This window comes from Oenanthe melanoleuca, chromosome 8 (genome assembly GCF_029582105.1).
Source record: "Oenanthe melanoleuca isolate GR-GAL-2019-014 chromosome 8, OMel1.0, whole genome shotgun sequence".
In the NCBI taxonomy this organism is placed as follows: domain Eukaryota; kingdom Metazoa; phylum Chordata; class Aves; order Passeriformes; family Muscicapidae; genus Oenanthe; species Oenanthe melanoleuca.
The window spans coordinates 22,668,014-22,695,980 of NC_079342.1; the positions used below are offsets into that span (position 1 = coordinate 22,668,014).

A 27,967-nucleotide genomic window follows, 5' to 3' on the forward strand; every position below is an offset into this window, starting at 1 on the left:
TGTTAAATGAAGGGTATTTTATGGCATTATGGATGCTTGTATTTCTGGAGCTTTTCAAGTTCAATCATTCCATTCCATTTCCCCTATTTTTTTATTTCCCCCGAAGATGAGTGTAGATATTAAAGATGTGTGTGTAAGGAAGCAATGTGAAAAAAATAAAGTTTAAATCACAGAGAGCATCTAATTCCTACTTTCAGAAGGTTAAAGTAGACTCATATTTAGATAAACAGTGACAATCTTGATTGGAGTGCTTTATTTTGAGTTAATGTACATGTTACTGCACTTCTGGCACTTTTTTTTCCAGATAGGGTGCCTGTCCAGTAAGTTAATAAAAACAGAGTGGAAAACTCTCCATCTGGAAAAGCTGTAAGCTTCAAGGAAAGTGAAAAGCATTTAAATGCATTTTTACCAATTTTGACAGATTTTTAAAGTGTTAGTTAGATGCTCCTGAAAATAACTGCAGAATTTCTGAATAAAACAAATCTTTAGTGGAGTGGTAATGTTTCAAATGACTGAGCCTGAAGAATATTTGCTATCTCCTTTTCTTACTGTTCATCCCAGTTGTTTTAGTATTTTTTTCCAGTCTGCATAATGAAAAACAATTAGATTAATTTCATTCCACGAGTCTCACTTCCAGAATCTCAACAGATAATATTTGCATTGGAAAAATCCTGTACAGCAGTGGGTTTTTTTGGGTGAAAGCAATTGTTTCCAGTGCTGTCTAAAACAATCACTACAGTTCTGTATGCTTGTTTGGGTAGCAGCCTGGTTCTGTACTGAGCAGAGTTTTAAACTTTCCTTTTTATCTTGAGTCTCTAATCCCTCTTGCTAGGCTGTAGCACTTATTCAGGCAATGGTGGCCTTTATAGTTAATTTATATTCCCACTGGAGCTTAACAGGTAGTGTTTGGAGGAAGCTTTTCAGCCTGGATGTGTTTTGGTCTGCACAGAGCTCTCCTGTTTCAGCAAGAACTGTGTATGTAGGTAATGTTTTGTGCTGTAAAGCTGTAAGATGATCACCTTAAAGACAGTGGGCCCCTCCAAAGGTACAGCATTGCCAAGGGTTAGTAAAGTTGTTGGAATTACACTGCATTAGTACACACTCAGCCTCAGAAAATAAGGATTTGCAAGGATATACCTCCATTTAATCTTCCTACATTTGCTTTTGAAAGATGCTGTCTGTCTTGTAGGAAGCTACTTGCTCATCACTTACACTTGCAGATTATCAAGGTTAATCTGTTGCCTGAGAAATCAAAGTGAGCTATTAAAAGACATATATCAGACTAATAAATGCTGTATCTGTTTGTTTTATAGGACCGAGAAAAAGCCCTGAAATATTGAGTTCTCTGTTAGACTGCTGGAGACAGTGCTGAAGGAGACAAAGAAGAGCTAGAGAGCTTTTATTGTTCTTTAGATGCACAAAACAGTGCAAAACTGGTGTCATTTGTTGGTACCACTAACAGTGGTCACCCTGCACCGCTGTTAAAAATCGCAAAGAGCTTTAGGGATGTTTTTTCATGACAGTGAGTGGAGTGTTCCTCTGAGCAGAAAGCTCTAAAGCAAACATGAAAACTCCTTTGCCTTTGGGTAGCCTGGTTGTGTCAGTGAAGAGATGCCCTCTTGATTAAATCCAGACTGAGCAGTTTCCTGTTAGCATGAAACTCAGCCCACAAGGTCTTATTCTCAAAGCCTGTTATTCAGCTTGTCTGCCAAGTCCCTTTTCCTTTTACAGGCAGAATTGCTGAAATAATACAAATACAAGCAATCCCAAAACTCTCACAATGATTTCTAACAGTTTGATGTTTTGCTGACAAAGTTTTAGATTTTTCAGAAACTGGGTCGGTTTTGTTTTGCTTTAGTGGGATTTTTTTTGGATTTTGTTTCTTTTTAACATTCTCCCAACATGATGTCTTGGGGAAGTTCTAGTGTTGCAATTAATGGAAAATTTTGTTAGTGTATCAGTCTTGAAAGCAGATTCTGCCCTTGTTTTGGATATATTCACATGAGAGAACGAGAGAATTTTATGTGCCCTGAGAAAATATGCCCATAAACCATTACACTGTGAGTGGGGTAATGTGCTGGATCAAAAATAAAGAGTTAAATACAGTGGTGCAGACTTCCTTCCCTGTCTGAAAGTGGTTGTATTGTGTAACTAGTTATTTTCAAAAGTGTATCATAATTGTAAGAGAAAGAGTTAGCAAGAAAATTGCATTTTTTTTTTTTTTTAATGCAACCAGGTTTTGCTTAAGGAAAAATTTTAATATAAGAGAGTTACATAGCGGTGACAACATATCCTGTTAATAATGTTTCTAAAATGACAGTGTCATACATAATTCCAGGTACACTTTTAGTTAATTTTTATCATTCATATATTTCCAGATGCACCTTTAAGTCAGATATATTACAAGTTATACAACTTTTTAAAAGCCATTTGATCCAAAGAACAAAATGTAGCAAAATATTTCCCTGTCTAGTCTGTTTTGGTTTTTTTATTTTTTAAATACAGACAGTAATGTTGTGTTTTAATGTTGCAGCAAGGGTTTGTTGGATCTCATTAATCTGGGAAATGAGATAGCAGAGTTTTGTAAATTAGAGACAGAACTTTAGAATAATGTTAAAGACATCTATATTGTTTAAAACTGAGAAGGATATCTATTAGAAACAATACCAAAGCAGTGGAGGGTAGTGATGTAAATAGGAAGTGGGTGGGATATATCTTCTTAATTATCTTATTAATGATGATTTTTTTTTCCTTTGTCTTTGGTCAGTGTCCTGAGCCAGGTTTGGTAGTGACTGTTATTAACATGCTGTCTTCGTGCCCTCAGTATCAAGATGTTTGAGTAAATACTGGATGTTTTGTATTTATAATCCCATTTTTATCCCACATACTTTGCCAAAGAGGATTTAAACCAGTTACAAAAATACTTTCCTGAACTGCCTTCTAAATAATGGCATAATTTAAGGAAATGTTATTTCAGACTCCAAGCAGGCTGTAAGCATTTAAAACAAATGGTGTTTAAAAAACATACCCACACACAATCCCAAACCCTAGATTTATGAACAAATATTGTGGCAATTGGAAACTCTAAGAGAAAAGTGGAATGTTAGAATGCCTTGTTTGCAAAATAAGTTTGATACCCTGCTTGCAAAAGTATCTTGAAATGTTTTTGCACCAAATATGTTCTGACCTCAGGTTCTGTGTGACACCCCAAAGTTGGTATTTTCAGCAAGGGAATCACAAGTGCCAGTGCTTAAGATATGGTCAATTTTCATGTTTATTCAGAAGTTAAATGAAACATTGAATTATCACTTTTTTTCCCTTCAGTAATATTACTCTTTGTGTGATAATAGGTTGTCTTTTTATGGTGGAATCATGATTTAACTTGGTAATGGTCACACTGTAAAATGTCTTCTTGAGCATGTCAAAGAAATGTTTTAAAATAAAGAGTTTTTTTTTTAAAAAAAGAATTTAAAATAAAGAATTTAAAAATGCTTATTTAATACAGCATTTGGTGCTTGGAGAGCACCAAAAATTTGACAAAATCATTTAGTAACTGGTGATGGCCAATTCCTGTGCAAAGATTGGATTCAATCTGTGTCTCCTGCCTGATTTTTGCACTTTGTTTTTCTTTCCTTTTTAGGGTGAAGGAGACCAGCTACCCCCAGAGCACACTGTTAGACAGTATGAAACATCCAAGATCAGGGCTATAAAAGCTGGGACTTTGGAGAAACTGGTGGAGAACCTTCTCACAGCTTTTGGAGATGCAGATTTTTCCTACATCAGCATCTTCCTTGCAACATACAGGGCCTTTGCTTCTCCCAGGGCAGTGCTGGAACTTCTTCTGGACAGGTGAGAGCCACTGCTGTGCAGTGGAAATGGACCCATCATTTACACAACAGGGGAAAGTTGTCAGGAACTTCTTCCCTTGATTTTAGTGGGCATGGATTTAATAACCTGTTGTCAGTAATACTGCAAAATCCAGAATTTCAGCATAAGCATCCAGTCTATAAATGCATTGCTGCTCACATGCCCACTCATCAAAGCATGGGTAAAGGAAAGTGTGCCATGTCTGGCTGCTAAAGAACCTGCCTGGAGCAACACAGCAAAATTAATACAAGTTTCCTCCAAAAAACCCAACAGAATGCATGAGCTATGAAGTCATACCTAGAATAGATTCCAAAATTTTGTTGGATACCAGTATTTTCAGACCAAGCTCTTCTGTTTGGGGGCTGCTGATTTGGAGCAGGGATTGTACAAACACAAGAAAGAATTTGCTCCTGTTCTACTGTGCCACATGAATATGCAGCCATAAATTTTTGCAGAGAGCCCAAGAGCTGCTAAATGTTGTAGGAATAGCTTATATGGTCAGACTGTTAAATCATGGCTGCAGTGTCTGCATAAATGTTTGGACCACACAGCATTAGTTTCTCACACTAAATTCTAACTGGCTGGGTCAGGGGTGTTCTTATTTTGGAAGTATCATTTGTTGCACTTTCAGAATCCATGAGTCACAGAAATGGTTGCTCTGGCAAGAAGTAAGTAGAGCAGAGAAGTGGCATAAGAACTCCTAATTTAATTTTGTCTCTCTCACTAGGTAGATAAGGAACAAGGCATGGATAATTTATCTGTGCTTTTCTATCTGAAAAGGATAATAATAATAACCTGACAGTAAGGTAAGCAGTCAGCTGAGAGAAGAGCAGCAATCCTGGAGAGCTTACAGTATCTGCTTACAGTTACATTGACTGTTCTGTGCTTTATCTCTCAGTCCATCCAAGTTCTGGTTCAGAATGTGAGAAATTATAAAAAATGACACTGGGTGTGTACAAGAATATAAAAGCATTGAGGCTCTAAGGAAGTTGCCCCTTCCTTCCTCCTTTCACACTGATTTAAAGAGGTGGAAATGGCTGGAGAGGTCAGGAAAGCCCGGGAGAGCTCTCCATAGAACAGAACTCTCTCTTCTGAGCCCAGTTTTGATCTTGCTGGCTTGTGTACCTCTCTGAGCAGGTTGCAATACTCCCTTCAGAACATCAGGCTGCCTGATCTTGTCAGCATCATCCCCAGCCTTTTTTAATACAGGATCCACAGGAAAGCCTAGGAGGTTACCACTTCCTTCCCTTCTCACAAATCATAGGAGGGTAGTGCTTAAGAATCCATGGATGTGATGTTTCTCTTGGCTTTCTGTATATCATGGATAATCTAGAATTCTATGGGAGAAAATATAGATTAAACTTATGCTACAAAAGTTGGAATGATTTACATGTAGCTGAGGAATATGAACTTGTGAAGAAAAGCAGATATTATAAAGAAAAAAAACTGAAAAAAAGATGGATAATAATTGATTTTAACCAGCTTGGGTTTTATCTCTAGATTAGTTGAGAATAAGTAGTCCAGAGCCTGCATTTTTGCAACTTTGTTTTTAGTGATACTTGTTAACAATCAGAGTACAGAGACTAAAGTGGGTTTTAGAAACAGTTTTAAAAATCTGGTCGTTGCATTTTAAAATTTTATTTCCTCCAGGACTTCACCCTTTTGATTAAATTTGTGACAGAAACCCCATTAATTTTTTTTAGATTCAGCCTATAATGGTTTTCTTTTAAGATAGATTAGAAGTCACTAGACAAAATCTTGAGCATAGGCTGGTATGTTGAGAAGTGAGTGGGACAACTTGTGTTTCTGAAGCTTTTTAGGAATAATTGAATATCCACATCCCTTTAGCATTCATGGGAGTTTGGCATTTAAGTGCAGCAGACAGCTTTGGAAATCTGCCAAGTTTTTAACACTGTATGTTCTGATATTTTCTAGTTGTTTGGTACAAGTGGGCAGGGAAAGTTAAAAGAAAAGGATCCTGGTGGCATTTTGTTGTGGAAGCCTTCCATGAAAGTTCCTGGAAAGAAGGAGAATGGCTCTGGATGTGGGGATACAGTGTGGTATTCCCAGGGGGATATTCCAAAGTGTGATGGAAACCAGAGTTGGTTAACTATCCAGATGAGGTTAGAAGGAGGCCAAATTCCTCTCTTCCATAATGTATTTTGCCCTGATAACTGTGTTCCTCAGAAGTGGAGCTGTGCTGTGCTTGGCACAGGCACAGAGAAAGTAGCAACCAGTCCTGTCTGGAGCAGTTTGCAGAGGAGGGAATTGAGACTGTTTGGAGGGAGAGTTGGAGCTGGATAATGACAGCGAGGAACAAGTAAGATTGATGTTTCCCATTCATTCCTTTTGCAGAAGGATGGTTTGCTGGAGGGTAGATGGAGAGGACAGGGGAGGTGGAGCATTGAAGGAAGGGGTCCTGCAGTAGCAGAGCCACATGTTTTGGGACAGCAGCTTTCTGCTGTTTGACTCACTGCTGTTCCTGTGGCATCTATTATTTCTTTTTCCTTTATGTCATGTGGCTTATCTACTCAGCTAGAGAAGTGATTTCACTTCCATGACTCCATGTGTGTAGGATTCAAACCACCTTATCTTTCCTGAGGATCTGGCCTTCCAAATTGCTTGTTTCAATGCTTACAAGCTTGTTTAAGGCTTTGTTTGGGGCAGTTTTAGAGACCACCTTTCCTTATTATTTCTGAATTATTCAGAGTATTTTCCTCCTTCCCTCTTAACAGAGATGCAGGGATGCATTTTCCACTCTATTTTCCAGTATTTAAACATTCAGTATTACCCATTACATTCTGGTCTCATTTGCTTAGTCAGTCCCTTTGAGTGCAGTCTGTAACTTCCCAAATGCCAAGCAAAGCTGAAAAGTTCTGTGGGCTACAGGATCCTTTTGTTTCTTGTGCCTCTTTTTGTATGCAAAGCATTCCTACAAGGCTGGGCAGTGAAAGACTCTTTGTCCAGGAGCTGGTGAGAACAGAGTGCAGGAAGGCTGCAGAAAGGCTGTTCTTTACATCACTTGTGTTGTTAACTCCCCCTAACCCGTATTTAATGACCTGTTGTTCATGGAGAGATGAGAGATAGGCAGAGATTTACATTTGGCAACTCAAGGAAGTGTTATATCCTTCTCCAGTTTTGCACAGAAAACTGCCTGCTCTTTATTGCCATCCTACAGATTTCTCATGTAAAACTCAGCTTGTGTCTCTGGTGGGATTTAAACACAAGTGCTTAATGTTCTGCAAAGACATATTTAATATTTCATGCAGTAGTAGGACAGTGACATTGGGACTCAGTGCATTTTTCTCAGAAAATTAGTTTTAAAAACTGAGTATAAAAATTTATTTTTTATAAAAAAATATTCCCCAGTGGGGGAAAGTGCCTTTTGTCTATTGGCTGTGTTTTAGGCATCTTACAGAGTAGTTGGCAATGGAGAGTGAAATACTCTCCCTTTAACAACAGGTCTGTGATTCTTATATACAAAGCCTCAGACCAGTACTTGAGCATAAAATTATCCCCACTTCCATCCATTGAAACGTTTTTGGATGAATTTGTGACAGTTCTGACAGAAATAGCTCACCATGTTCTCTCTGATGTTGTAGCACAAGCACTTAAGGATGCACTTGTTTTAACTCTTCAGATTAATTGAGATGTAAAAACCTAAATGGATAAAACGAGCGTGTCTTATTCTGGACAGTGAGTAATCGTTCACCTTCAGTAAACCTGCCTGTCAGGAGCCATGGAATTCTTCATGGATAATTATGGAGCTGTATATCTCAAACAATAGACACTCCCACTGAAAATGAAGTGCATCATCCTGCCTGCAAGGCACAGGGTTGTGCCTTGTAGGTAAGAGATTTCCCTTTGGCACTGTGGGAGTTGTGCCCGTGGTTCCCTCTTTCCCAGTGGTGTTTTCACAGCACTGTGGGCTTTTCTCACTGATATCGGGAGTTTGGGCACAGAGTGAGCACTTGCCACCAGGAAACCTTGAAATAACACTTGGAGCTGTTAGGAATGGCAGGTGCTGGAGACACAGAAGCTGTTTTGGAGAAGGTGGTTGTGTTACAGTCTTGTTGGACACTGGAATATTGCCCTGGGAAAGATGGAGTGAAAACAGGCAGAAGGGTCTTGGAGCTGTGAGCAAAGACACTGTTTTGGTTGGTTTCTCCTGTGTCCAGGCTGCTTCATGTAAATTAACAAATTAGGTTGGAAGATACTGGCTGTCTCTTTCAGACTTTTTACCTCCTAAATGGAATAATCTTCAAGGTCCTTAATTCTGCCCACCTGTTAAGATTCTGTGTAGTTTGAGCTGGAAGTGCTTTTGGTAATTGTATATGAATGATGCTATTTGGGATTTTGCTTTTATTCACTAGAGTTTCTTCTAAACATCCATCTCCTTTTTCAGGTTTGGAAACCTGGAGACCTCAAGCCATGGAGAAGTGGCAAACCTGAATTCCTTGGAATCTGAGATGGTACTCAGGGCGTAAGTATGGATTTGCACTGTGGAGCAAGCCCCAGACAGGGTTTGGTCTTGGAGGAGGATGTGAGCAGCAGAGCTGTTGATTCCATTGAAAACTCACAGCACTGTTTACATGCCTAAACAAACTTGTGGAAAGGCCAAATACCAATTGTCTTGTAACATATTCAATAATACAATCCAGGCATCTTTTTCAGGGAACTTGTTTTGGAATGAAACATGATATTAACACATCTAGGCAAATATTTTGCTGATTAAACAGACAAGGAGTGTTTGTTTCCTCTGCCTTATCTGTGGCAGTAAGTGGTTATTGCTTATGAGTGATTTTATTGTCATTACAGCAATGCCTGCAGAGCAAAGCTGAGGGTGACTCAGGCAACTGTGTGTGCATGGATCTTTTCCATTAGTGCTCTGTGATTTACAGTGCTGCTTTTAGAGTGAAATTTAAATTCTGAGGTCATCCTCATTTGCAAAAGAAATAGCAAAGCTGTTTTGAACTGCAGTTTAAATGAGAAAAAGGCAGTTTGGCTATCCTCCTAGGGTTTTATCTTTAGACATTGGGTGTAAAATGTGCCTTAGGTCATCAACATTTGTACTTTGACATCTGTGGTTTGCATGCACTGTGGCATACATGGTTATATTTGATTACAGAATGAAGATGCTTGATTCTTGTCAGCATTATGGTTTTCTGTTCCTCTTGCCCCATGGGACTTGACATAGGAGCTCAACACTCAGTCTTTCCTGGCTGGTAAAATATTTTGCTCCCATTTTGCCATGAGAACTCCTCAAAGAACAGGTGGCAGTTAAAACTTGGTTACAGGCACCAAGGAGGCAGCATGATGTCATGGGTAGAAGCAGTAACAGCCAGTGGTTCCCACACTTCCATCTAGACTGAGCTCTAGGATCTCTTCTAACTTTGGGCAAACCATTTGACATCCCCTGATCTCAGTCATAAAACATGAGCTAAAGCTGTACCCTTCCTGCAGAATAGCTGAAGAATTTATTCTGGGGGTGAGGAATTAATTTCACTAGTATAAGCCATGGTGAGATTAATCCCCCAGCTGCCTTTTCGTGGACCCAGAGGACTTTGAGGATAAGATGGAGAAAAAAGAGGTGAAAGTAATCTTGATGTTACCTGTGTCACTTGGGCTTTGGGCAAAATGCATCAGTTTCTAGTTATACCTGCAGGTGAATGTGCAAGCAAATAATATTTAGTAGGAGAGTGTTTGTTTTGGTTTGTTTGTTTGTTTTAGTGCAATTCTTTTCCTCCTGACATATATACAGTTTACCTGTGGTCCCATTCCTGTGGTAGCTCAACTTCTGATGTTTTCTGACAGATTTTTCATTAATGTGGTTCAGAACAGCTAATTTTGATAAAAAGTTCAACAATGAAATTGTCAACAAAGTTATTTGTCAGGTATATACACATGTTTAAACAGATCCCATATAAATATGAATTCATTTTCCTTCCTTAAAAATTTCCATTGCTTTCAGTTGCTCTGGCTACTTGTCTCTTAGATACAATTAATGGTATCTGGAAAGTGTTTGGCTTTGTAGTTCTGTTGTGAAACATGTACTTCTGGTAGTTCAGGTTTTCTCTTGTCTGGAATAATTCCAATATAATTGCATTTGCCCTCTTTTCTCATAGAAGAGAAACATGATATAATTGTGCTTTTGGTTTTATATGACTTGGAGAAATAGGAGGAAGCAGCAGCAAAGCCGTGTTATTTCTTGCCATTAACTCTGAATTTCTCAGAGGAAAAATATCTCATGGGGAAGCCTGTGGTCTGTGGCCAGAGAGAGATCTTCTCCATTCATGAGACACCTGTTGTGACAGCTCAGAGGCTTTAAAAAACCAATTGGGCCATTAGAAGTGGGAATGCAATTTAAAGCATTTCCACTGGTTTGTCACAAAAAATTGATGCAGAAGTTAAGAACAACTGAAGGAGAGTTTATGACTCCTTAAGTACCTCATGGAGCCTGAAAGAAGGAGGAGTGCAAAAACTGAGGCTATGTGTGGAAGGAACATTGTTCTGTGGTGCACTGTAAGCCCACAGGTTACTGCTTTTTACCTTGAAATTCTCTGTTCTTTTTGCTCTTGAATTATATAGAGCTGTGGTGTATTTTGAGAAGAATGCCTGATGTAAATGATCTATTTTTTTATTTTTTTTTTTTCTTTTACATTATGTGAATGTTCCATGTAATGTTTATGTACCTGCTTCAGTGTTCAGAACCTGCAGATCCTAAACTAGGCTTGAGCACATTTGTGGCACAGGCTTGTTAGAGGGGCTTGTGGGAGCTTTAAGCCTGCCCTTCTGTTCCCAGATCCTGCAGTCATTCCAGACTGCTGCAGTGATGTGTAATTGGTACTGACCTAAGATCACTTCAGCTGTGTTCAGAAACATGCCTTCCTAGGACCCCTTCTGCCAAGGGGATTTTCTCCTCTTCACTTGAACATCACTCCTATCATTTTTTGGGCTGCTGGAGTGGTCAAAAAATTGTATTTTTCAACAGGGATCTTAGTTAGATCTAATATGTGGTTTAAACAAAGGTACCATACTTTTAAAAATACCTTGGATCTTCAAAACCTTCAAAAATTTTGTAAGCTTCAAACAACCTGCCTTTTTCATTCCCTATCAGGACCCACCTTAGCTTTTTATGTTCAGTAACTTGCTTTCCACACTTCTCACTACTTTCAGTCAGTCAGACAGTTCATGATCACAAGTAACAGAAGAATAAAGTCCAGAAAAGGTCATATATTCCAGCTAAACAACTGAGTTAGATGGACTTCAGCCTGTATTTCCAGAATTGTGGTGCTGTGTCTCTTAATTGTCTGATATAAGAGTTGAAAGGAGTAGCTTGTTTAACCCTCTACCTCCTATAAGTAATTTTTTTGTTCTTCCCATTACCAAATCCAACAAGATTGCATTGTGCTGTGTCTCATGCTGCATGTTTTTGTGTCAAGGGATGACAGACTTCCCTTCTTGCTGTAGGTTGTTGTTGTCTTTGGAGTTTTCTGTGTTCTCTGCTTGGTTTTTAGCTTAGGACTTCTGTTCACATTTAAAAAAACGTGTAACACACTAAGCCTGTGACACCTGGGAGCTGAGGCAGTACATCAACAAGAGGTGCTGAGCTGGCTGCCACCAGTTTTAAAATTTGTGTCAGTGCAGTTCCCAGAAGTGATTCATTCCTGTCCAGACACACAAAAAACTATCCAGGCTGGCAGTCCAGGCTTGCCTGTGATGTTTGCATTTGGGAAAGCCTAGTTTAATGTTCACCAAATCTAGTTCCTTGGAGATCTTACTCAAAAATACAGGAGTACAAACCTGACATTACCTGCAGGAAAGGTTTTTCAAAGAGGCAGACAATGTTGACATGTTGGTCTGTGGACTTGGACCATGATTATTTGTTTGCTTTTCAGAGATCTAACAAAGCAACTTGCAGCTAAACTGAAACCTTGTTTCATTCCACAGCATCTGGGGGAGATAGTTCAAATAGAGAAAATTAAGGAATTATTCAGTGACCACATGGCATGTCTTACATGTTCACTTCCCCTCTTTTGCATTAAAATAGCAAATACCAAAACCTTCACTGTAGTACCACAGCATTTGGAGTTTTTCATAGTGACAAGCAAACATTCTCCCATGGCTTTTTGTTCATGCAGATCTTCCTGACCAAAACCTTGTCTTTTGGTTTCTTCTGAACCAAACAGTCCCACTGGAAAACAATGTGCACAGTTACAGCAGTGCAGAAGTAAAACTGGGCCTGAAACATTGTACTCCAGGACAACAGACACCAAAAGAATGTGAGACAAATGGAAGAAAATTGGCTGGAAGCTTCTGGTGCCTGGGAAATCCATGGTGGGGAGCAGTTAAGATGCAATTGGGAGAGCAACAATCACTCATTCCAGTAAAGCAAATTAACCTCAAACAACATCAGAAACCAGTGTGGTGACATGAGTAGCAGAGTCAAATGCAGGGCAGTGAAAGAGTGGGAGAGTTATGAAAACAACCAGAACCAAGCAGAAAAGAATAATTAGAAAGAAAAATAATGATTGGCATCTCAATTGAAACAAAGAACAGCTAGCAGAGCTCTTCCCTTAGTGGCTTCACATGCATCCCAGCAGAAGTCTCCCATATGCTATTGAACAAGTCATCAGGACAGTATTTATAAACAAACTGGGTGTGAGAAGCCACTGTTGGAACAGCCTTTTATTGTGGCTTACTTACATTTTACCCTGTTTTAACAAGCAAAACCGAGAAAATGTAGGTGACTTAATTTAGTTTGTGAGCAAGCCTGAGAGTTACTGCCTGGACAGTGGAGGAAAAGGAATAGCCATCTATAATGAGTATTTTTTCAATAGACTTAAGTATGCATTTGGCAAGTTACAGCTAGTTTTGTGAATATGCTTATAGAATTTCATAAGAAATTAATAATTTAACCTCTTTTTGCTCCTTAAGTGTTGAGATTCCCTTCTCATTCTTTGGAAATAATTGTAGTGGAAAGAAAACACCTCTTTTTCCTTTTTGGTCAGAAATTGAGGTTTAACAAGTCCAGGTGCCAGGTCCTGCGTTTTGGCCACAATAAGCCCCTGTGGGGTTATTACAGGCTGGGGATGGTGTGGCTGGACAGTGCCCAGAATGGAAGGGACCTGGGGGTGCTGATCAGCAGCTGACTGAGCATGAGCCAGTGTGTGCCCAGGTGGCCAAGAGGGCCAAGGGCATTGTGGCCTGGATCAGGAATACTGTGGCCAGCAGAATCTGTAGTCAGCAGCACAGGAGTTAAGCATTGAGGATTTTTTGTATAGGCAGGAAAGGAAGAATTTATAACTCATAATCAACCCATGAAAAGTGTGGTCTGTAGTGTTTCTTTCCTGTCTGAGCTCTTGGAAGGCCCCTGTCCTATGTGAGTCTGTTGAATACAGAGAATTTCTTTGCAAAGGCAGCAAATATAAAGCTACTGCAAGATATGGCAAGTGTCCAGCCCATTTCTGGAAAGCTGCATTATTCCCTGACACTCCAGTAGAGCAGCTGGGCAGCAGGAGGTCACTAGGGCACAGGGTACCTCTTCTCTCTTTCCTATTTTCCCTCTTGACTGAAATGATTTTGCTGGCAAATTCAGTGTCTGTAACAGCTGTGAACTCTTCACCCTGCTCTGGGACACTGTATCTGTCTTAAACTCTGTTTATTGTTCAATTTAAGAAAGTGGCCACCATTCAAATCTCTGGAAACTGAGCTTAGTGTAGAAAGTGTGTGAACAATGTTAGTACAAGAACTTGCCCTGTGGAGAGGCTCCTCCTTCCAAATCATGGCTGAATTGGTGAAAGGTTGTAGGAATAGAATACCTAGCCTGGCTTTTGGTGCTGGGACCAGGGGGCATGAAGGTTTGTGATGTGGGTGGGGAAAGGGAGCATGGAGCAGGAGGGAGTGCACTGTTTGGGCATGGAGTGAAGCACAGTGTTCCCTGATTGTGGTGGGAATGAGATGAGAATGTGGGCATAGAACAGTGGTGTTGTGACTGCTGGTGCTGCAGTGGCAGCAATCTGGGTGTGTGTGGGGCTAGAGAGAACAATTGAAACTGGGAGGGTGGTGGGAGAGTCTGGGAGCATCAGTGGGAGCATCTACCTGTTGTGGTCTTTCCTGGCCTTGGGATGTGGAGCTGGTCTGGCACTGTTGGCTCTGCCACAGCTTGCAGTGGAACCTGAAATCCAGAACGTGTTTGCATGCTAATTTTTGACTGTAAATACTCTTCATAGCTCTGAAATTGTAATTCCAGCATTTCTCCTGTCAGCAAGCCTAACCAAAGAATATTACCAACAGATTTCCAAATACTTTAACTGAAAATTCAAAGTTGCCACATTATCAGAACAAGAAGGGAAAGAAACAACAGACTTAATTGGATGCAAGTTGTATGAAATCTCTCTGGTCTTAAAAGTTAATTGAGTTTTGAGGAAAACCTCCACAATTCAGATGAGACACAGAAAGTGGGAGAAACTCTCTTTACTGTTTCTTAACTGTTGGTTTATTTTGGATGCTGCTGAGCAGCTGAATTAACCAGAGACTGCTATGGTTTCCCAGCTTGCAGCAAGAATGTGCCAGTATTTGTACACAGCTCCAGCAGAGAGTTTCCTGCACTGGAAGAGACTTGAGATGCAGGAGTGATTTTGGGCACATGAAAAGTTCAGGGCCTTTTTCTCAGGAAGTTTGGGTGTGTATTGTGCCTTTTATGCTGAAATAAGGAGCTTAAAGTTTTAAGAAAAGTGGTTATTTTTTAGTGATTTTCTGTTTTTGCTACACTGAGTTGAAAATTGTCAACAACATTGCGAATTATTTCTGGAAAACCATACCCTAAATTGTCTTATTTTCTTGCAAAATCAAGTTGAAATTATGATAAATCCATGCAAATGTAAGATCTAAGGGCATTCCCACAAGCACATATTGTGCAGTATCTAAGTACCAATCTAATAGATGGGTGTGGATGACCACCTACACAAATCAGGAAAAGCATACAGATCACTTCCCCCTCTCCCCCCAGCTTCAGGCAGGGTGGAAACCACACTGAATCATCAGCTCTGCTTTCCCCTCATCCCCCTCAGTCTGTAAAGGATTATCCATGGGTTGGTGTTCTTTTAGCTGCATATATCTAAAAAAGTCTGGGATAATTTCCCTGAACAAGATCCAGTGGTCCTACAACTCCTTGAGCATCCTTTTCCTGCTCTGCCAGCATGAGTGGGGGACCCTTTTTGTGTGCTGTAATTTGACAGCCCCTCCTTGGTTTGTGCTGAAGATGAAATCAAAACTCTGCTGATACATTTTTGATCACTAAGGTTAGCAGGATCACTGTGTTTCCTAGGCTCAGCTCTCTTGGCACTCAGGCTGGCTCTGGCATGGGCAGCGTTGTGCTGCAGGGAGGGTTTTATCCTCCAGGATGAGGCAGTCCCACTTGCTGTGTGTGCCTGTGAGGGTTAGGCTCAGAATTGTCTCCTTTTTCCTCCAGGAAAGCCTCAGTTTCATGAGCAGGCAGGCTTTGTACCAAGACTGTAGATAAGGAGGAGCATGGCATGGGGGGATATGCAGCTCCAGTATGGTCCCCAGACTCTGCAGCTGATGAAAAGCCCCAGAGGAAGCATTTGATTTAGCATTTCCACTGGGAAGTAGCCATGAATACCTTGTTTCCTCCCTGCTATTTTCCCACAACATCCCAGGGAGTGGTTATGGAGCAAACATTGAGCTTTTCCCAGTGGCCCAAGAAAGAATGAAGAAATTATGTTGTGCTGTTGATGGCGTGTGTTATGTTGTTATGTTATGTTGATGGTTGTTAAACATGGCTGTGGTACAGCTCAGCACAGATACTTCAGGTGGCTGAATGTCTCATGTGTTTGTTGTTCTGTTGGATACAGGTACACTCAGTTCCACCTGGATGCACACACTGTTCTCTCTGTTTACTTGTAGTGAAATAGCATCAGTCTTACGGGCCTGGCTCGATCAGTGCTCAGAGGATTTCAGGGAGCCCCCTGACTACATGTGCTTGCTGAAGTTGCTGGATTATCTGAAGAACAACATGCCCAATTCTGACATGGAGAGTAGGGTGCAGAACCTCTTGAAGCAGTTTCAGAACCAAGAAGTAGAAGCTGTTGGTGAGTTACCATTCCCTTTTCTCTTTCTGTCTTCCCAGACTGCAAGATGCCCCAGGAATTTATGTGCAGTACATTTCACCACCTCTCATGCTTATCAATAATATTGTGAGGCTCACCAGTGGTTTTTGTCTTGTTTTTTTTCATTTTTTAAAAGGAAACCAAACCTCTGTGTGAGGCTGCAGGCTCTGTGAGGGATGAAATAGTGTTACAGTGTGAGATGTCCATGTCTGTTCATCCTGGGGTGGCTTGGGAAATCTAACACTTCTCTAATATTTAGCCAAAGCTTTGAGATTGCTGCAGCAGCCAACTGGTTAATTGCCAGCACACTTCCCATGCCACTGAGTTAAAATACACAGCTGTTCTCTAGCTGGGCTTCTCACTTAACCTCTTCCCCCCTCCCCCAAAACCCCAAACAAATAAAAAACAGAATACAAAGCTGCAACAAAATACAGCTTGAGTCACAAGCTTTGTCCTGCAGCTTTTCTTCCTAGTTACCATCTTGTCAAAGGAAGTGCCTGTGGGTGTTTTTTCCTATTGGAGTGGCTGGCTGCTGGTATCCAAGGACAGAGGAAAATCTTACGTTATTGGGGGTCACAGTCTGCTGGAACAATAGTGAACTGTAGTCACACAAACCTGACACATCCCCGTATCCTGGTCAGAAAGCTTCCTGTGGCAGAGCTGGGAAGTGGGGAGAGCTCACATAGGATGTGAATGAGCACTGGAATCAACTTCCAGCTTTCGTAGAGGGGTGAGAGGGAGTAATTCATGCCATAAATGATAAAGGAAATGCCAGAGAAAAAAACCTGCCTTCATTCCATGAAAGTCATATCTGCCGGATGCTCCAGAAATACCATGTCAATGCATAATACTGAGAAATGCCAAAATTACTCAGTCATGAACAGAAAGAGGAGTAATGCCCAGAGCCCAGGCCTTTATTGAGCACAGGTAAGGGAGCAGGATGGCTAAGATGTCATCAGTGCTCATTTTTTCTGGGTTGCCTTCCCCAGCTCAAACCAGAAAAACTCATGAGAACTATATTTGGGTTCATCTGCTCTTCAGGGTGAACAGAAGTTCCAAGCAGCCCTGCTTCTGTATTTGTTTCCTCAAGTGACAGCTGAAAATGCTCTTAAGTCATAGGTGGGCCAATAGGAATGATAACACTTTCTAAATTGTGGCAGAATAGAGGCTGGTTATTAGAGCAAAATAAGATGAGGGCAATGAAATTAAGCTGTGGGGTCTGCAAAGAAGAGTTTTAGGACTGCCTTACTTTTATCAGAGCTCTGTCTTCGTACATTTTCTTTCAAAATTCCTGATACATTGTCTGCAATTGATGTTGATAATTGCTGTCCCAAAGCATTCCTGCTGGGCTTCAAATTTTGAAATTTGGGCTCTAATCCTACTATCATTGCTTTAATGAAGGGATGGGACTAAAGATGATTTATTGCTCCAATTTACATCAGCCTCAAGGTGTGAGATTTAGAGAAGCAAGGATTCAGCCACAGTTCAAGAAGTAGTCATGGATTTATTCATTACAAGGCAATATATAACTTTTTAATCCAATAGAAAGTTGCTATGAAGTTTACTTTTATTCTAACCCATCACCTTTACTTAATTCTGCTGCATTGTGTATATTTTTGTCCAATGAACTACTGTCACATGTACACACATATTGCTTCTATAACACTTAAACTCTTAGCATACTGTGTACAATTAGATTGCTACACTACAAAACTTCACTTACTTAAGGCATATTCTTATTTTCAAATATAGAAACATAAATTTATAATTTTTCTGCTTAATGTCCGTGTACTTTTATTTTACATCAATGCAAGCTTCTTCCAAGGCTGCAAATCAAACCCTTCAGTATCTGTGGAAGTTTCTGTCTTTCTGTTTCCCACATAATCCTAGAGCTTGATTTGGGTAATCAAACCTCTGTTCTGTGCTGCCATCAGCCATGCCAGTAGATTAGATTGCAGTACCAGATAGGAAGATAAAAGCTGCTTCTGGCCTCAATTCTTGCAGGTTGAGCAAGCAAAACAAGGAGAGGCAGAGGTTGCAGGGTCAGGAGGGCCACGTGCTTGCTCTCCATGCAGTCAGACTTTGAGAGGGCTGAGTGGATCAGAGGGGTCCTAAGACAATGAGATACCTGAGCACAAGGGGATTCCAGCTTTGAGAGTAGGGAAAAGGCTGCTTACACATCTATGAAGGAGAAAAAGAGGGATGAAAAAAGAAAAGAAAAATTTACAGTGTCCTTCAAGACCTTGTTTTAAGCATGCTGTAAGGTTTGGGTAGGGCTGCAACTCAGTGGTGAGGATTTTCAGTTGAACTTCAAGAACCAAAAGGAAAAGGAGGTTTTACAAAGCCAAAAGGAGTGAAATTCTTGTAGCAGTACAGTCCAAGTCCATTTAATTATGCAAATTGTTACAAAACAGCCATGGAAAAGTAGCTCTACAACAGAGGTCTCCATTTACCCCACTGAGTTTTGCCAGTAAATTGTGCAATTCAAATGTACAGATGGAAATCAGCCTGTAGACATAACTTGTTACATCAAAACTGTAGCAATTTACATTGGTGATTATGCTCTGTTAATTACTGGAGGAAGGAACAATAAAGTATTTTGAAAAATAATGATTCTCTGTCACGTTATCTGCTGTTGTTGCTTTAATGCTCTGCTTTAGCTGGATATGAAGTCTTGCATAACACTCTTTGTTTTTGTAAATGAAATCTTACCAGTAAACTCAGTTCTTTGGTTCTTAGTCTTTGACAAATCCCTATTTTTTTCCTCCCTCCTTATGGAGTTACAGTTGCCTTTCAGTAAAAGGGATTAGGATTTATTTTCAAGGAGTTTCTGTTTGACTTCTTCCTCTACCATGGGAAACAAGAGCATATTTCTTGGTGTTTGAACTTTTTGTTCCCAACTTCTGGGAGCCAAAAGGTAACATGGCAGCAGCTGTGGAACCCTTTCCTTTCTGCACTGGGTCAGGTCCCTCAGTGAGGACAGTTCTGCTGTTCCATTTCCTGGAAGAAATTCCCTGAGAGAAAAGGTGAAGGCTGCTGGAAAAAAACTCTTTTCAGTATAGCCCATGAAGCCACAAAGGGTGCCAGGAAGTCTGGTATCTTCTTTTATTTCTGGATAGAAGAGCATTCCTAATGCACTGTTTTGGGGGTATACCTGCAGCCTCATGCCTTTGTAGTTTGAAGGGTTTTTTTCAGATTATAAATACTGAAAAGTAGATGAACAAAACTCTGCAGTGTCAGTAAGGGATTTTTGTTGGGATCGTTGTGATGTTTTTTCTTCCAGAAGAATAGTTAGCAAATAGGTCAAGCTACTTCTCTGCTAAGATATGTTCTTTCTATTTCTTTTTATTCCACCTTTTCTTTGCCAAATTAATCTTCTGGTCATTTTTCTCACTCAAGTGGCACAGTGGGGCCATTACATCAGGCTGGGCCCTTGGGGTGTTCTGCTGTAATACAGTGATGTTGCAAAATAAGCACCTGCTTTGATTCATTGTTTGCTGTATAAATTTACTGAGTGTTGTTTTCCATTCTGGACAGATGGGTTTTGTAGCACTTCCTCCAGTGACCTGGTTGATGGAGAGGAACTGGAAATCAGCAATCCAGAGGAATTCTCCTCGTTTCAAGACCACGTTGTAGCAGAACAGTTGACATACATGGATGTGGTATGTAGAGTGTTGCATATAATATAACTTCATAAAATAATACTTTTTTTTAAAGTTACATTGCTTTAAGTATGTGATTCCAGAAGAGGACTGCTGCTGGGACACAGAACACAGCTCTGTGGTTATCCCAGCTGTTCCAGTCACTAACCTTTTTCTGTTTTTCCTTCTATCATTTTGAAGGTGTTTTGTTTTGGTTTTTTTTGGTTTTTTGGTTTGTTGTTTTTTTTTTTTTTTTTTTTTTTTTTGGGGGTTGGTGGCTTTTTGTTTGTTTTTTGTTTTTGTTTTTTTTTTGTTTGTTTGTTTGTTTTTTGGTTGGATGTTATTGTTGTTGTTGTTGGTTTTTTTTGTGGGTTTTTTTATGGGTAGCCTCTTTGCAAAAGTAGTTGGCACTGAGAAATAGCATGTTTTATCTATATGGCTACCTGGCTTTAAAAATGTCAAGGTACTCTGGACTTTAATGCTCAGATTTTGCTTCATCTGTATGAATTCCCTTCTAAATATCATTATATTAAGAAAAATTATCTTGGTTATGCAGCTGATATAAAGGTGTCCCTTATTTTCCCAGTATTGTTTAGCTAACAGTTCTTTTGGGGCATCAAGCCTATAAAGAGTATGCCAAAGTATATTTTAAACTAAGAGAGAACAAATACTTACCTTTATGTACCATATTAGATTTAGATAAAATTTGTCCTCTAAGCCTGTATTTCTTCTTGTGGATAAAAGAAATTTAGGAGAAACCTCCTGGCTTACCACACCTCTGTTTCACTCTAGATGCTCTTCAGAAGAGTTGTGCCCTACCACTGTTTGGGATCCATCTGGTCTCAAAGGGATAAGAAGGAAAACAAGAACCTGGCTCCAACTGTCAGAGCCACCATCACTCAGTTCAATGCAGTCACCAAATGTGTCATCAGCACTATCCTGGGGACCAGGGATCTCAAAATCCAGCAGAGAGCCAAGATCATTGAGAAGTGGATTCATATTGCACATGTAAAGCATTTATTTTGTTTCATGTTTTTCGGATGGGTGCCTTGAAGTGAAGGAGTTGGGAGAAGAGAAAGGGGTTGTGCACATTGGTCCCAGGCAATCTTAGCTCTAATTCTTTCTGTTTTTAACTGATTTTTTGGTGATACCAAATGAATATTGCCCTTCCTCTCCTCAGTTCTTCCCCACCATGGAAATGATGTTGATACATGCCAAAGCTTTAGAGAAGTCCAGATAGCTGATATCAGTGGCTCTTCCCTGGTCCACTGATGGAATCACTCCATCGTGGGAGGCCACTAGTCTGGGCAGGCAAGACTTCCCCAGCATGTGGAATCACCTCCCTGTCCTCCATGTGCCTCAGCAGAGCTTCCAAGAGGATCTTGTAGCAGATTCCATGTTTTTCCTAATCTTTGCAAGAAGGGGTTTTTTCAATGCCTGCTTTATGTAACTCTAGTTTGCCAGTTTCCTAGGTTTTAATATTTTACTGTAACCTTCCTAATTCCCCTCAGAGCACTGGGCAGCTGGCAATAAATGAGACCTCTCTGGAAGAGATCATTTCAGGCACTTCCATGTGGATGTGTGTTGACTTCTAAGAATCACATGGATTCTTCTTGAGCTATAGGGAACAGTCAGACAAAGCTGAAGCCAGAGGCTTTCCAACCTTGGCAACTTCTGTGCTTCCAGCATTCAGTCCTGGCACCTGAGCTCTGGCAACTGCATGGTTCAGGAGGCTGGTATGGGGAAGGTCTGGAACCTCTCCTGTGGCACTTAGATCTGCTTGTTTTTATCATTATCTGATGGATGCTTTATTGCCTGTGTGAAGGGATTAGGAAGTTCCAATTTCAGCTCCAAGTTGCAGAGGGCACCAGCTATGAGGGCCTTCTTCCTGGGGCAAGCTGGACAGAACTCTGTCATCATCCCAGGGCAGAAAGGAGGCCTGGGGAAGTCAGGAAAGGCACTGCCCTCATCCCACTCCCTCCATGGATGGAGAACTTTATTCTATACCCCTGCTGATTCTGTGCTTCTCCTTTTACTTAATTCATACCTTCTGTGCTTCTGCCTTTACTTAATTCATTAAATGCACCAGTCATGGCATGAAACACATGAAAAATGTATGTGCACACTCTGCAGAATAATGGCACATGTACAGCAGCTGGGTGCACATCTACTTAGCTGCCCACTTCTGAAGAAAGCTGCTTGCTTTGTGCATGCAAATGAGTGTTTTGAATAGTTAGGTGCCTGAATTAGAAAATAATCCACTCATTAAAGTACAGTTATTAACTGACAGCTAAACTTAGCAGCATGGAGTTCCACATTTGTTATCTCTTCATGACTTTTGGATCCATTTTCTTGGTTCAGAAGATAAACTGAATACTTTGCCTACTGCCAGCCCTCTGCTCCACCTAGATCTAAGGCTCTTGAGTAGGAGCAGCCAATTTCACTCAAACAATATTTTCTTTAAAAATAAAAAGTAAAATTGAAATAGTTAATGTCCTGTTATGCTTAAATTTTTTAAAATCAAAGCTGTTTCTGCACAGGATTCTTTCTGGTTTTCCCTCTGTGAAGGACACAGCATGAAACAAAGTTATTAAAACCAGTCTTAAAAATTCTTCATGCAAATGAAAGCTTGCTTAAGTTTAGTCTGCAGTCAGTTGGATCACTGAGAACACTAAATCCAATCTTAAATTAAATTCCTACTGTGCTCTAAATTATACAGCGTGTGGTTAAGTCAGGATGGTTCCAAATTGGATCTTCCAGTTCAAACTCCTGCTGTACTGGGAAGAAAGAAGAAAAGCTGATAATTTGTGCCTCTAAATTCCTGTTCTCCCAAACCTAGATTTCAGGTTGAAGAAAAAGAAAGGTCTCATTCTTTAAGATGTTAGTCTCTGGAGAAGAGCTGTTATGTGGCTTTTTTTTGGCCCCAAACTATGCAAACATAGCTTTCAGGTCTAGTGAGTCCTGCCCTATGATCTTGAACTTAATCTTTATCTGACCCAGGTGTCCACCTGCTTCAGGTGCTGTTGGCCCAGGCTCTCTGCTTAAGCCACACTTTGATAAATGCAGTCTCTTCATGAGCACAGTTTTCTGTAGGTCAGTAACTGGGAGAGCTTGCACTCTCCTTAGGTGTTCAGCCACTTTTAATGGAACTCATGAACAGAGATGCATTAAAACAGAGATGCTGTTATATTAAGGTCTGACTTTTGCTTATGCTGAGATTGCTTTACATTTGCTCAGTCCTACAAATGAAATAACAGATTTATAATTACCATTATTAGGGTAAGAATCCAATTCATAAAAATGTTGATAAGCAGAATTGGAGTTTTAATACATTCTTGTCTCCATGCAGCAGTCAGATTGACAGGTGTTTTGTCTGCTGGATTTGCATGTACAGACACCTGTGCTGAAGTTTGTGGTATCCAAGGTCTTGTTCTTGAGCTATTAAAAGATTTCTAGGAATCACAGACCAGACTTTCCCTCTTGCTTCCCTCTGCTTTATGAGGAATCATTGCATCTTTTTTGAGTTTTTCATTACCCTTTTCCACCCAAATCACACAGTAGCTGCATAAGAAATGCCCATGAACCAGTCTCTGTTCACATTTGATCCCAACTCTGGAAGGGCAGGGAATGTTTTTAACAGTGTGCACATACTTGAATAACAGGTTATTCCTTTGCATGTCTTTATTTTTAATTGACACTGAGATGATTGAGGGTTTACATTTTAAATACCACATATAAAGAGGCAAAGCCTGGTTTTCTCCCTAAGGGGTAAAAGGGATTGGTAACTATAAAGAGCTTTTTAAGAAGTATAACCTTTGTGCCTTTTGCCATGGCTTCCTGGACTCAGTTTCACTTTTATTTTTACTTGGAGAACTGGAAGCTGTGACACCACAAATACATGAAAGTGAGGAAAACAAGATCTAAATGCCAAAGCTTGTGAAGTGTTTGGTGGCTGGAGCGGGGAGTGATATTTTTGATGCTCAGTATTTGCACAGCTGCTGCTCAGCAGTGAGAATGTGTAGCAGGCATGACAGGGCTGAGAGAGAGGAGCACTAAGGCCTGTGTAGTGCTGACATTTAATGCTCCTGTGTTTCCAACCACTCCTTTCACAGGAATGTAGGATCCTGAAGAACTTCTCCTCCTTGAGGGCCATCATTTCAGCGCTGCAGTCCAACTCCATCTATCGGCTGAAGACCACCTGGATGTGTGTTTCAAAGTAAGCCCTGCCCTCAGTTCCCAAGGGCCCCAGGGCTCAGTGCTCCTTCTTTTCATCTTCTCCTCACTCTTCTCTTCTGTTCCTTCACTGACATGGGTCCTGTCAGAAGAACCTCCTGTTCTTGGGAGGCTCAGACCCCTCCTTCCTGTTGAGGAGACAATCTGCCCTTGGGGATACTGGATTCTGTCCATTTTAGCACATTGAGTCTTCCACAACCTCTCTAGAAAAACTATGGCACTGGCTTTTCTCCCAGCTCATGCTCACCACTCCCAGGTCATCACGGTCTTTGCTTGTTTTCTTTTCTCCCATGAAGTTTGAGGAGATCCAGCTTGCTACAAATCCTCCCAACTCTTCTCCTGGTGCTGATATTTGCATAAAATATATTCCCAAACTACAAAATCCAGTATTGAAGATAATATTTCTTCCAGAGGAGCACTTTATTGTGTTAATAATACTTACTGCCTGCCCCACAGATGCCAGAAGTTGCTGTCTAGAAAAGATGTTGTTCTGCTCATTCAGTTTGGGGAAACCAGATTTCTTTGCCTTTGATGAATTAAAATATCACTCTGTTAGGTAATATCCTTCTGTATTTCCTCTCCATAGAGATGGGATTTTCATTCTGCTGCCCTGTGTTTCTGATCAAAATACTGCCTATCTTGTGTTTATAATGCTGGGCAAAAAACCACTCCTACACTTAAATGCTTCTGGCTTTCCAGAATGCATGGAATAGGGCAAAAATCAAGAACTTTGGTTCCCTCTCAGCAGCTTCTCTGTTCCTTTTAATCCCTTGCCCATTCTCAGGCTGCACAGACAGTTCAAAGGCCTGCCCAGGAGCTGCTGATGGTATTTCTTTGCTGTCAGATAAGGCACAACTTTACTGGGAGCACCAGAATATCCTCCAAGGCTCCCAGGAGATGTGCAGCATCTCACTGGATGCATTTTGGTGCTGTTATCTTTTTAAGTTGAACTGTTAATGACTGAGAAAGAAACAGAAACTTGATTGGATTTTGGAGTGCTTGCTAATGATGTAAATGATTTAATCTTCTCCTGTGCAGGGACATCCTGCTGATGTATGAAGAGCTGTCTGAGATCTTCTCAGACCATGACAATTATCTGACAAGCAGGGAGCTGCTGATGAAGGTGAGAGCCAGTGTGAGTTCAAAACTTGTGATCTCAATGAAATTTGAGGTTTAACCCTTTTTGAAACCAGCTGCCTAAGATCATCTCTTCCTCAAGGATCTTAGGTGGTGCTTTATGGAAGAGCAGGCTGTAAAACCTGGAATTTTGCTGGGCTGAGAGTTGATTTCCTTGTTCCTGGAAGAATCAGTAGCTTTAGCCTGGACTGCCACAACCAGCAGGCTTTGGCAGCATGATCTGGGTGGACAGCAGCTCTTGCAGCCCCTCAGCCCATGAAGTCACTGGAACACTGCCACAGCTTCAGCTGAGGAATCAATCCAAAATGTTCATCCCACTGTCCTGTACCTTTCTTAGAACTAGGAAGCAGGGCTGGGAATTCTGAAGAATAGGCTTCCTACTCTGTGTGTGGCCAGATGGACAACAAAGCAGGCTCTGTGTGGAGCAGTTTGACTTATGCCCTCTCCTGGGTGAACCCCAGTAAGCTCAGGAGCCTGAAGAGGGTGAGGAAGAATGGCAGGGAAAGGTTATGTTCTGCAAACACGAAGGAATGTTTGTGGCAGGTTTTTTCCATTTACATAAAAAAAGTTCCTATAAACTTGCTAACTATTTCATTCTTTGGCAGTTCTGTCCAGCCAGTCTGGCATTTGTCCCTCAGCCTCTTGCCTTAGGATCTGAAATCCTGTTTTGCTCAAGAATGGTGGGTGAACACACATGTGTCAGTCACTTTTGTTTATCATCCATTTATCAACATCTGTAGGTAAATTTTAAAGCAGTGAGACCATAGTAAGAGAGAAAATGTGTGTTCAGAACAGCCTGTTTAACTAAGTCTTAAAAGACAAAACAACTCAGGCTGAACCCAGACCTCTGACTCCCAGCAAATCATCCTCCAACTGCCCTAAGCAGATCTGAAAAACATTTTTGGAAGCACTGAGAGGAGAAAATTCCCACAAAGTAGAGCCTCTCCCTTACTTTTCATCTTGGACCATTTGGAGGATTAATATCCGCTGAATCCTCAAAGATTTAGTTTTCCTTCACTATAAATAGCCCCTGTAAGGGAAGCCATGTTTGACCTTGCCTGTCCATCCTGCAAATCCAGGTACTGAGCAAACAAAATGCCACTGAAAACAGATTGGGTGGCCTGGAGAGAGAGTAGCATTCTCTTCTTCTGAACATTGATAATGATGTGTGACACATCTATGCCACCACTGGAAGAAACATGCAACTTCAACATCCCCTGTGCATCCAGGGGAAACAAAGGTTTGAAGAACTATGGTGAAATATCTTATCCATTCATAGGAAAGCTGGAATTGTGGGGATGGAAACCTATTCCTTTAATTTCCTGCATGGTTTTGGATTAGTCAGTAAGCCACAGTTGCTGGATCTTGGTGTTGCAGCATAAGAAAAACAACAAAGCATTACATAAGATGGAGATGTTTACTTGTAGCAGTCCTGATCAGGGAATTAACCAGAAATCCTGACGTCAGCAGTGTTGGGATAGAGCATCTGGACACCTGAAGCATGTCTGAGCTTCTCTGATTTAAACTCCCAAGAGTTTTTCAGCAGCACTTGGCTTTGGCCAGAGCCATTCTGCAGAAAAATTCCCTCACAGTCATCTTGTGTGATTTTTGTCCAAAATTCCCAGTCAGCATCCAAGTCCCAGGAAATCAACATGTATGTAGACACACATGTGTCTGCACAGCAAGTATTTTTTGCTGGCTTAACTTGTCGGAGTAAATGTACTTACTATTTTGCATGCATGTAGTTGCCATTTACCACTTGGATCCTCCATTAATTGCCCTTAATTCTCTTTCACCTCACAGGAAGCAACATCCAAATTTGCAAATCTGGACAGCAGTGAGAAAGAAAATCAGAAAAAGTCACAGAAGCGACTGCAACTTCAAAAAAACAAGGTGTGTTTGGGGGTTTTCCTCCCCTTTTTGAACTGGTAATATGACTAAGCCTAATTGGTCAATTCTATAAGAAGCAAAATCTAGAAGGTCTTCACCAGAGTGAATGGTTAGGAGGAGATTGATAAACATGGTCATCACTTCCAGCTTTCTTGTTTTGGTCCTACAAGGAGGAGTTCCATTATCTACTCTTGTTACACATCAGAGAGAAACACAATTTCCATGTAGTAAAATACATGCTGCTGTAAATACTGGAGTTCTTGTGATCAAGAAAATCAGCTCTGTCAGAGCAGAAGTCTCATTTACTTTCAAACATTCTGTTGAAGCTACTGACATACCAGCTTGAAATTTGCACAGGCTTCTACAGAGATTGCTTTGTAAAATGTGTCTGGGTTCCAGTCTGCTGGTGAAAATGGTTTTTGTCTCAAAGATGGCAAAGATCTAAAAGGATAGGAGGAGAGAAACCTGGAATAGGGAGACAAAAGTGCTGAATATGATTTTTGTCTGTGTATTTGTTTGACTGGAAAAAATAGAAATGCTTCTGGGTGGTAGAAACAAGTGTTTCCTTCCCAAGTGTAGGGCCAGCCTGAACTCAGCAAGTGCTGGCAGACTAGAGGTTTAAAGTGTGAATAATTAGCATTAAAATGCAATGGATGGCTGGGAAAGATGGTCGCTTCTTGGAGAGAAAAAAATTGTGACTTGATTTGACTTCACTATCACAAGGGATAATCACACATCATTAAGCAAAAATCCACAGGGATGAAGCAGAATCTGCTCTCACAGGCTGGCCAGGACCAGCCCCAGCTCCTCCTCCTGCAGCAGGTGACAGAGGGACCCTGTCCCTGGGACTCAGTGCCTCTCCCAAAGGTTGGCTTTCCTGGAGAAACCACTGCTGGGAATCAATGGTGGCAATACTGTAATACAAAACCACTGGGTGATGCCTGTGAGAGCATCCTGGTCTCACTGGAATTGGATTTAAACCCTAGATTATCTAATGAAAACGATGTAATGAAAGAAAACATAATTATAAGACTGATGCTTGGTTAAGCAGATTACTTTCATTTTGGT

The 27,967-nt window shown here is 40.7% G+C and overlaps 1 protein-coding gene across 1 annotated transcript in view; it reads left to right on the top strand.

Moving 5' to 3' along the window:
• Positions 1–27,967, top strand: part of RGL1 (ral guanine nucleotide dissociation stimulator like 1) — a 51,146-nt gene that overhangs the window by 16,205 nt on the left and 6,974 nt on the right. Inside the window, exons 3-10 of the mRNA XM_056497281.1 lie at positions 3,641–3,849; positions 8,273–8,350; positions 15,796–15,980; positions 19,536–19,660; positions 20,432–20,647; positions 23,752–23,855; positions 24,911–24,995; positions 26,813–26,902. Coding sequence (XP_056353256.1) covers positions 3,641–3,849; positions 8,273–8,350; positions 15,796–15,980; positions 19,536–19,660; positions 20,432–20,647; positions 23,752–23,855; positions 24,911–24,995; positions 26,813–26,902 — 1,092 coding nt within the window. The remainder of the gene's footprint in view (positions 1–3,640; positions 3,850–8,272; positions 8,351–15,795; positions 15,981–19,535; positions 19,661–20,431; positions 20,648–23,751; positions 23,856–24,910; positions 24,996–26,812; positions 26,903–27,967) is intronic.